The 11,442-nt window shown below is 38.2% G+C and overlaps 1 protein-coding gene across 5 annotated transcripts in view; it reads left to right on the top strand.

Annotated features, from left to right (window-relative positions):
- Positions 1–4,635: 4,635 nt before the first annotated feature.
- Positions 4,636–11,442, top strand: part of ankrd26 (ankyrin repeat domain 26) — a 31,362-nt gene continuing 24,555 nt past the window's right edge. For 3 of the 5 annotated variants that reach the window (XM_081607826.1, XM_081607829.1, XM_081607828.1), the window contains exons 1-12: positions 4,636–4,749; positions 5,696–5,981; positions 6,584–6,698; positions 7,085–7,258; positions 7,405–7,511; positions 7,593–7,730; positions 8,845–8,996; positions 9,111–9,137; positions 9,593–9,629; positions 9,712–9,775; positions 9,870–9,921; positions 10,001–10,125. In XM_081607826.1, the coding sequence (XP_081463952.1) occupies positions 5,785–5,981; positions 6,584–6,698; positions 7,085–7,258; positions 7,405–7,511; positions 7,593–7,730; positions 8,845–8,996; positions 9,111–9,137; positions 9,593–9,629; positions 9,712–9,775; positions 9,870–9,921; positions 10,001–10,125 (1,188 nt within the window). In that variant the 5' untranslated portion in view covers positions 4,636–4,749; positions 5,696–5,784. Of the gene's footprint in view, positions 4,750–5,259; positions 5,461–5,695; positions 5,982–6,583; positions 6,699–7,084; positions 7,259–7,404; positions 7,512–7,592; positions 7,731–8,844; positions 8,997–9,110; positions 9,138–9,592; positions 9,630–9,711; positions 9,776–9,869; positions 9,922–10,000; positions 10,126–11,442 lie in introns of those variants that run through there. The other 2 variants (XM_081607827.1, XM_081607830.1) reach the window with 2 other exon arrangements.

Below are 11,442 nucleotides of genomic sequence, written 5' to 3'. Positions count from 1 at the left end.
GGTTTCACATTTATTGTGCCGCCTCGGAGTGCACAACAACCTCTGAGCAAATTACTGGAAAGGTTACTTTTTATGAAACCACGGCCATAACCCGTGCCCAGGCCCGGGACCCCAGCCTCATTACCACTATCACCTTTTGCAGCCGCTGCAGAGGAAGCATTTCCGAAATGTCAGCCGATTTGATGAGCTGTTTTACCGTGTTCTCGTGTGAAAAAAACAACAACAAAAAACTGCCCTTCATGAACAATTTGTGAGACTTGCACCCTCACAAATGTATCGGGGATGTATTAGTTTTGGCAGTTACTTGGTTGGAATTAAATATTTTGAGACTCTGGCGACTAGAACACTGCAAAACTTACATACAAAAGTGAGCAGATAACCTATTCGCTGAGGTTGGACAACCAATAGGCTTATTGTATGGCTAAATTTGGTCACCCTTCAATTCTAGTAAGTAAAGAAGATGTGTTAAACAAACAAAAACAAAAGATGTTAATAGAAAAGGATCACCTGATGGAGGTAGATTGATACCGCATATCACCACTTAGCTTTATAGCTTTCTATCATTCCAACAATGTGCTTTCCATCAATCTCAAAGTTATGATTTCCTTCTACTGCAGTTTTAATTCATCCTGTATTATTCTGTATTTATTAGTTATTACAGCTAGAAACTAGTAATCAGGTCTGAAATTTGGATGAAGCGGTGGACTCTGACCTGAACCTTCAGAGACACATAAAAGTAATTACAAAGTCGGCTTTCCGTCGCCTGAAGAACATTTCCAGCTTAAAGGACTGACGTTCAGAACGCTGCTGCTGGCGTTCTCACTAAAACCAGGAAAAGAGAGCACATCACCCCACTGCTAAAGTTCTTACACTGACTCCTTAAAGCTCAGAGAATAGACCTTAAAATACTTCTGTTAGTTTATAAATCACTGAATGACTCAGCAGCAAAATATGTAAAAACCTGTTGTTGTTGTTGTTGTAGTAGTAGTAGTAGTAGTAGTAGTAGTAGTAGTAGTAGTAGTAGTAGTAGTAGTAGTAGTAGTAGTATCCTCAGAACCAGAACCAAACATTGGGAAGCAGCAATCAGTTTTTATGCAGCACAAACCTGGAACAAACTTTCAGGAAAATGCAAAACAGCTGAACCACTGAGTTCCTTTAAATCAGGCCACAAAACGCATCTGTTGAGAACTGACTTTCATTCAGAATACCTGGAATATCGATCAACATGTTGGATGTGTATTTGCTCCATGTTTTTGATGATGGCTTTTGACAAAATGTAAAGCTCCAGGACGTCACCTTCGGTGAATGAACAGTGAGATATATTCTGCAAATTTATTTTGCATTTCCAAATTGAGGAAAATTTCTGATTGACAAACAAACTGTTTGAGTCTTGAGCCTGAAAGCTTGAATCTGGGAAAGTCTCGTCGGCATTTTGATTGTTAAATCACTGTGACATACAGCAAGGATATTTTTGTAGAATTTACCAGTAGCACAGCCAAACCTACCAGGGTGGAAACATTAGATTTCTTTTTTTTTTCCAATCTCATAATATTCATTAGACGGAGTTGAAAAGCTGATGAGAAACATATTTTCATTGGGCTGACTCCGTGAACCTGGATGGTCACGTATCGTACATATCTGAGGTAAAACTCTCCAGTTTTACGGTTCAAACTAAAACCAAAATGACAGGTAATGTCTTTCACTCTTTGTTTTATAAAAACACTAACACATGGTTTCTGTTTGTTGCTCATATTCAACTGATACCTGAACTTCTGAGGCTCCAGCAGAAACAGGAGCTTACCTCTGAGGTGACGCTTGATGACAAACTCACTTACTGAGACACGGAATGGCTCATTAAACTTTAAAACCAATCGCAGCAAAGACAAACCTTATTTTACTCTCTGCCTGCCTGACCTGCTGTGGGAGTTTGACATGCAGGACTCTGCTGATGCTGACACCTGACCTCTTCTCGAGGTTGCAACCTCATTTTGTAATAGTTATAGTACATCGGAGAGCACTTATTTATTTCCCCCCGCTCTAAACAGTGTGCACTCACCCCATTTATCATGTCTCACTTCATGTTTCAGGTTTGGGAGGCAGCTGCTACCAGAATGAGCGTTAGGGATGCTGAGCTGGAAGCCAAAACTCCTCCAAACTCTCCAAAGTCTAGTTCAGTCTGAGCTTAACTACGTTTCGTTTGACAGACATTTACAGTGCCTTGGGAAATTTAAATTTAATTAAAGTAAAGCATATTTGTTAAGTGCAAGGAAAATGTTTTTTTATTTTTTACAAAATAGTTTGCCGTTCATTTGTATTCTTTTCTTTGATACTGCAAAATAAGCTCAAGCGCAACCAATTAGAAACTTTTTCAAAAATCCATGTACGTATTAGAAAAGGGTTGTTTTGTGTGAAATTTTAAATGTTATCAGGGAGCCAGACGCATATAAAAACTGTAGGTGTCTGCAAAAATACTTTATCAACATGTTTATAAGATGAACTTAAACAATAGAACATTAAATCAAACTTGTGTGCATTGTTTTCTAAGTAAACAAAGTGCAATAGTAAAAAGATTTTTAAGGTAGCGCTGAGAAACTACAACGCAAACATAAAACTACATTTCTAGAGGGAATCTGAAACTAAAGTATCGATCTTATCAAACTAGTATCGATCTGATACTGATATCGACTTGGTATCGATAGTTTTGGATCGATATCGACGTAAAGATTTCTCCTGAATGGAGAAACCAGTGACATTATGCATTCCAGTCCTCAGTTCATTTAAAAATATTTTCAATAAGATATAATCACCTCTTAAGTCAACGACACTGATACTTTATTGGGATTAAGCTAATTGGTTGAGTGAAGAAAAAATCTCAGATGAACATGGATTACAACAGTAATGTGACTATATGATGTAGTATCATACTTTTCCTTTTTGATGGGGATAATTATGGATCTTTCTGTGTTAAATGGGAATGACTTTCAAATAAATTAAATGAGCCAGAATTTCACTTAGATTTCATAACTCGTCTTCATCATAAATCAGTTTCCCCACATTTTTAAGAAAGTGATGGAGGTTCAGACGCCTGCTAACATGAACAGATCGCTTTGTTTTGGTAGCTCAAAAAATACTTTCAGACTAGAAATATTATTTTGTGATAAAAACGCAAAGTAATTCACTTAAAATTTGGTTGAAGACTGTATGTTTGTAGATGACACTGTGCTAAGCATATAAGATTTTATATTTGTGTGCTGATTCCTGACACAATAACAAAGTTTAACATGAAATATTCTTGCTGTCTTGTGTAGAGTTGAACAAAAACAACCAGGAGGATCAATTCTATTGTCCGAATGTGTTTATTAACAAGGAACTACTTGACTTTGGTTTTCCAGCAAACAAAAACTGAAAGCATCGGCTGCACCAAATGATGAGGACAAAGATTGTTGGGCTCGTGCAGTGTGGAAAGATTTGTAGTTGATGTGGATTAATGAGGACCTCTGATGAGAAGTGATAGAAAAAGGGAAGTGTAAGTAAGGCAGATATATGTCAAGAGTAATAAAAACTTGTGCAAAAAGCAGCAGAAAACAGCAGTATGACTTTCACGTCTCCTGGATTTCTTCTGCACCTGCAGAGCTGCGAGAAAGACAATTGGTTCCAGCAGACAAAGAGACGAGTGGAACCCGAGTGACTTGTTCGCACAATGACTTATCTTCAGCTTCTTAACCTATTTTTCTCTTCTTCTTTTCGCGTACCTTTCAAAAAGAATTTTCGGAGACTAAAAAGAGATCAAACCGGGACAAAACATCTTGCCTCCAAAGACGCAGATCAGGTTTTTGGGTTACCCAACTTGTATCTTCAGCATTGTTCATTTTATGAGAATCACATTTTTAGAGCGGGGTCTTTCATAGTTTTCTTTCAAGGTGAATAAATATTTAATGCTGACCTCAGAGCAATGCAACGTGATTTAAGGGTGGATTTCAGGGGATTTTACTGTTGCGTTCATCTTCTCTCTGTGACATCAGACGCAGCTCGTTTTTGACATGTGATCTGAATAGTATTACTGGAAAGAATCTCAAAGATTTCAGTGTTTCTTTGTGTGTCGCATAGTTTGGTATAACGTACAGTGATAAAAAACTGTAGCCTACTTCTTCAAAGCTTTAAGGCTGAGAATGGGTTTTTACCACTTAGTTTTTTATGTCTAATGCCATGACATCACATTGATGTAATCCACGCACTCTTGCACTATGTACGAAGGTCGGATTAATGTGACTCATTTTATTTAATTTATTTTTGTTTTTATAAAAATGCAAGTTCTCTGATAGGGGAAGCCATTCTGTTGTTCTAAAAAGAAAAATAGGACAGGTCTGTCAAGATTTTAATAATGTTCTCAGATGGAATTCGATTAAATATTTTCTCATGCAAGAATAAAAGACATAACAATATTTATTTATTTCAGCTGTCAATACATTTACTGAATTTAACACCGTGATTTGTTGATGTGCCAATAGTAGTCAATCTTTGAAAGAATTGCACGACCTTGTGGTAAACGTCTGCTATTACACAGCAAAGTCTTCAATGAGTTGTAAACCAACCTTTCTAAATTAAATTGAAGTCTCCTATTGGTTAATCGGAGTAGTAACGCCCCTTACTTATCTCTGATTGGTTCCTTGAAACTAACAGTGGAAGCATGTTCATGTGATCATACTTTCGTTAGCTCGATGATAGTAACTGAAATTCGACAATCAACAGGTTAGTAACTTTGGTCTAAATTTGTTATTACAATTAACACTTCGTAAACTATTGGAAATTTTTGCGTTTAAGGCGTATATACGTATTAATATATTGTAAACGGTCTTAGTGTCTTCTAGTTAGCATTTAGTTAGCAATGTTTCGGGTTTTGCACTTATATTCTTTTTAGAATACTTTTCTACCGAATGAGCAAAAAGATGCCGTTCCCTAGTGCTGGAGTTCCCCAGTCGTAGTCAAATCTCTGCTGTTCTGCGCCTCACCGCAAACTCGTTTTAAATGTGGCGGTTTGCATCATTAGTGAAGTGACGACGTGGGAGGCGCAACATTAATCCTGAATATGATGTTAAGCACAACTTCATAAACAACAATGGTGAATAATGTTTATTTTTAAGCTGACTTTAGATGAGAATTCGAATATTTTTTGTGCTCTAGCTAGTTCGCTATGAGCGCCTTATACCAATATTTTTATACAGTATGTTGCCATGGTAACAACCACGAAGCCATAACGATAACTGCGGTCAGCGCTGACATTAGCTAACGTGATAACCGGCTGTTTTCATTTTAAACGCTTCGGAATACAAACACTAACGGAATATTAACGTTTTATTTTTTTAATTAAACTTATTTGTTGTCGTTACGGACTGTTAGAAGACACCGTGTCGGGAGATGAACTGCAGTTAGCACCTCTGAAACCTGTCGTTAGCATTGCTGGTATGTTTTTTTTTCTGTCACCCAACACCGTCTTCCAGTAATGAGACACTACACCTAACGGGCATCGTGGCCTCTTTACATGGGAGTCGATTACCAGACTGTAAAGGCACAGAAGCTACTTCGCCTTACATTCGCGCGTGGGGACCAGCATTAGCTTTATCATCAAGGCAAACCAAAAAAAAAAAAAAAACGGCTCGCGGCACTTCTAATCGGCTTTTCTGCGTCTTATTTTTAGGGATGGGAAAGACGCCTGTGGTGACCCCTCAGCAGCTAACGAGAGGAAGGTAGTGACGGTTAAGGAGCGAGGTTGAACTGCCGTATGCAATGAAGAAGTTATTGAGCTTTACTAAGAAAAAGAAGAACTGTGGCACCTCAGACAATGTCAGTGCACTTTCTGATGGCTACGACCTGAAAGACAAGGATCTGGGGAAGATTCACAAGGCTGTCTCCCAGGGTGATTTGACCAAGCTGAAGCCGCTGGCTAAGAAGAATGATATCAATCAACTTGACAAGGAGAACAGGTAATCCTCACAAGTATCCTGTAAAGTATAACCCTGCTTGAGCTGTCTGGTAGATTAAAGTAAAGCTAAATTTGTTGTACCTTTTGCCAGTCTGTACTGTCCTCATCCAACCTGGCCAGTATGCTTTTTATATAAAGCTTGCAGTACTAAGTAAATTATGCATGTACCCCAAGATTTTTAAGTGGAAAACAACTGTTAGAATGACCTGTTAATGTAATACAGAACAATTGAGATCATTTTTTGATTTAGATCTTAAAAAAAAAAAAAAAAAGAATCAGGTGCAAAGGTTCCCTGACCTAACCTCTACTTAATTCCCACTTCCCATTTAATTTCTAAGCTACATGAGCAGCAAAAAATTTAAAAATAATAATATTATCTTAATTTATGCGTCATTGCATACTTTTAATTAAACTAAAAGGAGCATTTTAATTTATTTATTTTGAAGTTTTGATGATTAAGGGGATGAAATCATCCGACTCAGATCCCTGGTTGATTAATTAAATTGTCTCTATTTATGACTTTCTAAAGATTCTAAAAAGGGTTTGTACAAATGTTCGATGTTTGATATTTGCATGATTCTGAACTCTTCTTCCCTTTAACAGAACTGCACTTCACATTGCGTGTGCTACCGGTCATGATGAAGTGGTTCAGTTCCTCGTTGATAGCAAAGCCAAACTTAACCTGCGTGACAATCAAAACAGATCCGCCCTAATGAAGGTAATCCAGCATGATGACACTCCGAGAGACTGTGAATCTTTTTTTCTGGTGTTGAATAGTAGGATTTATTTATTGCACCCCCTGCTGATCATGCGAAAAAAACCTTAAAGTAAAATGATCTTTTGCATAATCTGACACTCTTTTCTTTTCTTTTTATTGTTTTTAGAACAGTTTTTGTGTTTCTTATGCTTTAACTGCAGTAACATGCACTCAAATTAAAGGTTGGGTTTCTCAATACGAGATTACGCTACTGCACTACAGGTTCACTTCATCATTAAGGCTTTTTATACCTTGTCAGTTGAAGCATATACACAATACTGGCTATTGTTCCAGTCCTCAATTCTTAATGTATGTTAAATTTTTTGGGGGTTTTGTTTCGTCAACAGGCAGTAGAGGGCCAGCATGAACGCTGTGTGGCTATATTGCTGGAAAATCACGCCGATCCAAATCTTGCAGACGCCAACGGCAATACGGCCCTCCATCTAGCAGCGAACATCCCCTCCATTCCCACAGCAACACGTCTGTTACAGCATGGGGCAGAAATTAACTCGCAAAACAAGGTGATTGTCGTATGAGTTTATGCTTTCTGTCAAAAACAAATATTTATTTCAGAAAAGTATGTTTTAGTCAGTCTCTTGAGATTTTGTTCACATTCACGGCAAAGTGTTATTTCCATTTCGTCAATGTCGTTTGATCTGTGATCCAGGAGGGGTTCGCCCCATTGACCGTTGCGATCCGTGAAGACCGTATTGAAATGGCCGAGTTTCTCCTGAAAGAGTCAGCTGATGTGAATTCTCTTGACCACGAACAAAGGCCAGTACCGAACGAGAAACCAGACGGTAGTACGTGCCGAACCATTGAAAGCTCTTCTGCTGACGCTCATTTCACTTTCAGGTCCCCTTTAATGCTAGCTGCCAGCAGCGGTCAACACAGTATGGTAAAGCTTCTCTTGCAGTTCGATCCAGACATCACCCTTAAGGACAAAAGAGGGTGGACAGCTGATGACTGCGCACAAAAAAATGACCATCATAGGTAAGGTCAACTAAAAAATGAATAAACATTCATGGCAGCAACAAAAAGCTGTTTCTGTTATTTAGGGCTGCAACGAACAATTATTTTTAGTTATCAGTTAATCTGTCGATTATTCTGACGAATAATCGGTTAATGTGGTAAAAAAATTTGCACATTGTACAGATTTTTCATTTAATCAATGAATCCTTTGCAATATACAGTATTGGAAATACATCAAAGGAGGAAAATAAACAAATATTCAATTCATTTTCTATAATATAAATATACAAATATGATTGCCAAATACACAATAACAAAGCATTACTCTAGTGAATTTGAACTTAATAAAACTAACACTGAGGAGTTTTGGGTCAAACATATTTACAGACAAGTGTGTCTTCATCTTAAATGCAAAATGAATACATGCTTGAATACAATGAGTACAGTTTTAGCCTAGTTCTAGTTTTAGACTAAGCCATCTTCTAAAGAAGACTGGTTCTGTTTTGGGGACTGATCTATAACATCTGGAGATGACTGCTCAAAAAACAAGATCAATCAGTCAGAGGATCCTTTAAAACTACTGTAAGACAGATCACAACATTTCTACCCACATCCATCAGCATCTACAACAACTCTGTAAAGAAAACTGGATATTATTAAATATAAAAAGGGATGAATTAAAGTATTTTCTTTACATTGAACTGAATCATAAAAACATATAAGGAAAGAAAGTCGGTCAGCAAAGAACACACTGGGAACTTTTACTAAGTGACTTTGAGCCAAATGTCCACAACAATGTAAAAGACTAACTGCAAATATAATTTTTATGCCGAGAGTGGCCCCAGCTGTTTTTAAGTTTAGTGTGCAGCTACTTTTCCACTTTGTTCCAGGTTCTTTTCCCTTCATGAAAGAAATTACATTTTAAAATGGACTTGTATTTTCTCACATTATCCCAAGTGCAACAAAAAAAGTAAAAACAGGAGAAACCTGTGGGTACAGATACACTTTCATAGCACTGAATGTGGTTTTACAGTCGCTTTGAGCAACACCAAAACTAACAGTAATCTATATTTTCATGCTTGATATGAGCACCGTGGCATTTTGAGTTTCTTTTTTTTCCTCACTTCCTTTTCAGTTGTTCCCTCCTAATCACAGAGTATGGAACCAAGAGGACACACAGGGCCTCAGTATCATATCCAGGTTCATACAAGAAGAAAAAACCACCGAGCATTCCCTTCCATGACCCAGAACCAGGCTTTTCTTTGGGAGGACCAGCCACTGATAAAGGTGGTACACACTTATTTTGGTTAGATAGTGAATAAGTTAGTTTGACTGACTCCCCTGTATGACTGACTGATCATTTTATTTATTCCTCACGCATAACCTCTTGACTGGATCTAGAGCTTGGGACAAATGAAGCAGGGGGAGGTACTATGCTTAGATGAATTTTGTTAGCAGAATTAGTTTGCTTTCCATTGTAACGGCCAGATTTGAGTTTCCATTAAGATCGGGCTCCTTCACACATGGTGTTAAATACCGAGCTAAACACATTGGCTTGCTTTCAGTCTCTAGATGTGAGTCAATGAGTAATGTGTCAAGGAGGCTAGGGAAAAAAACACTTTTACATTTGTATTTGCAAAAAAATAAAATCTAGTAAATTCCTTTCATTTCACTTTTATTATGTAGTTCTGTGTGTTGGTCTGTGTATTATTTAAATTTTAAAATCACAGTTAAAGTTGACAAAATGTGAAAACATTTCAAGGTATACAAATTTCTATAGGGCGCCTTCAATGCTTTGAATCTCTTCCACGTGTCGGAGGAATGTCTTCGTAAATTTTCTTTAGACAATACATATATAAAAACGTATTTCTCCCTTGTTGCAGATTTAGAAGACAATTCATTGTCAGAGTCAGTCAGTCGGTAAGCAGAGTTTTCTTGTGGCATTCGATAATTCCATTTTGCGACTTGATTTTCCTGATTGTAATCGTTTTTCCTTCCTTAGAGCCTCTAAAAGTGCTAATGACGAATGGCCCTCAACAGAAGATGATGACTCCTCTGCGGGAAAGGTTGGTGAGGTTTATATTTGACGCACAACAGCCTTATTTTTATTTATTTATTTTTTTTCAAATCTAACTTCTATGTCATGTGTTTGAACTTTAGAAACCACTTAACGTGAACATAAGGCGATTTTTGGTATCTAAAAATGGAGAAGGTACCAACAATCTTTTAGTCATTTGTTACTAATTATAGTAGTTTGTAACTGTAATCCGTTATCCCCGTTTGCCCCGTAGCTCCTGTTCTTCCCGACACTTCCCTGAGTGACACAGAATCAGAGCCGCTTCTTAAAACTAGTGTCCCAGTAGATTCCTCTACAGTTCCCACCCTTTCCAAATCACCTCTTCATATCTCCAGAAAGGTAAAATGTAGTGGTAAAACTTTACTGTGTGCTTTTATAACGGCTTTCTATTCTTTTGTTTTTTTCCAAATGCCAAAAAACAAGGAGACAATTCAGCTGAAAGGGGGAAAGGAAAACACTCAGAGCAAAATTTAAGTGCTAATAATTCTCAGGAGGAAGGCTCTGATGGAGAGGACTCTGGAGAAGAAGTAGAGGAAGAAGATGAGGAAGAGGAAGAAGACGAAGATGATGAGGAGGAAGAAGGTGAAGAGGATGATAGTGAACAAAGCGATGAAGATGGATCTGAGGAGGAGGAAAGTCACAGTCAGAACTGCTCTGCAACTGATATCAGAGCTGATACTCAAAACTCTCCCCAGAGTAAATCCTCTCTGAACGCTGAGACTCCTGTTACAGTCAGACATGAGGTCGACAAAGCGGAGACGGAAAACGCAGACGTCAACAATCCTGACAGTGCAAAAACTTCTGCAATGCCAGCAACATTAGACGTAGCAGGTGATTGCATTGTGTCTGCCATTAGGGTGGAATCGAAGCTGTCCGATGAAGAAGAGAGCGTTGCTAAGGAATGTATGAGGTCATCATACCAAGCATTACATTTAAATCAAATATCAACAGAAGTCCCAATCCCACCCGAAGCGGCTCAGTCACCCGGTAAAGTTAAAGAAGCGGAGTCAGAAAGAGAGACAGAAAATGATGATAAGGATTCCTTGAACGATGGGACAAATGGTGTCGACAAAGTTTGGAATGACAGTGACAATGAGGAAGAAAATGGAGCAGAGGGAATTGGTGGAAGTACTTTGATCACTTGTCCGGGGAAGCTGTTAGCCGACGTTGAAAAGAATGTCAAGTCTGACGCAGAAGACAATGCTTCGTCAAGCAGGGAACCTGTTGAGGAAGGTAGACGTAAGTCCTCATGGGGCTCTTCAGTAGAAGGAAGTGATGTCGACATACCCAAAGAGAGTGAGGCAAACATTGAGGTTCTTCAACAGGAAAACGATGTCCAACCTCCAGATATGCAGCTGGAAGAGAAAGAGGAGCAGCCTGATACTTCATGGGATTCTTCAACACAATTCGTCTTACCAGAGCGAGATATTGATGACCCGGGTTTACCAAGTTCTCCTCAGGCCAAAAGCAAACCAATTGTAGTAACTGCAGTTGAATCTGATTGGGATTCCTCTGAAGTTGATAACCAAGATGACACTGGTGCTCAATGTGAAGTAACATCACTAGATTTAAACGAAGCTGACAATGAGACGAAAGAAACGCATAAATGCTTCTTGCAAGAAGAGGAAAAAGACAGTATTGAGAAAGAATCCAATG

Source organism: Poecilia reticulata, chromosome 6 (genome assembly GCF_904066995.2).
Source record: "Poecilia reticulata chromosome 6, P_reticulata-male-v2, whole genome shotgun sequence".
Classification (NCBI taxonomy): domain Eukaryota; kingdom Metazoa; phylum Chordata; class Actinopteri; order Cyprinodontiformes; family Poeciliidae; genus Poecilia; species Poecilia reticulata.
This window is presented reverse-complemented; position numbering and strand designations above follow the sequence as displayed.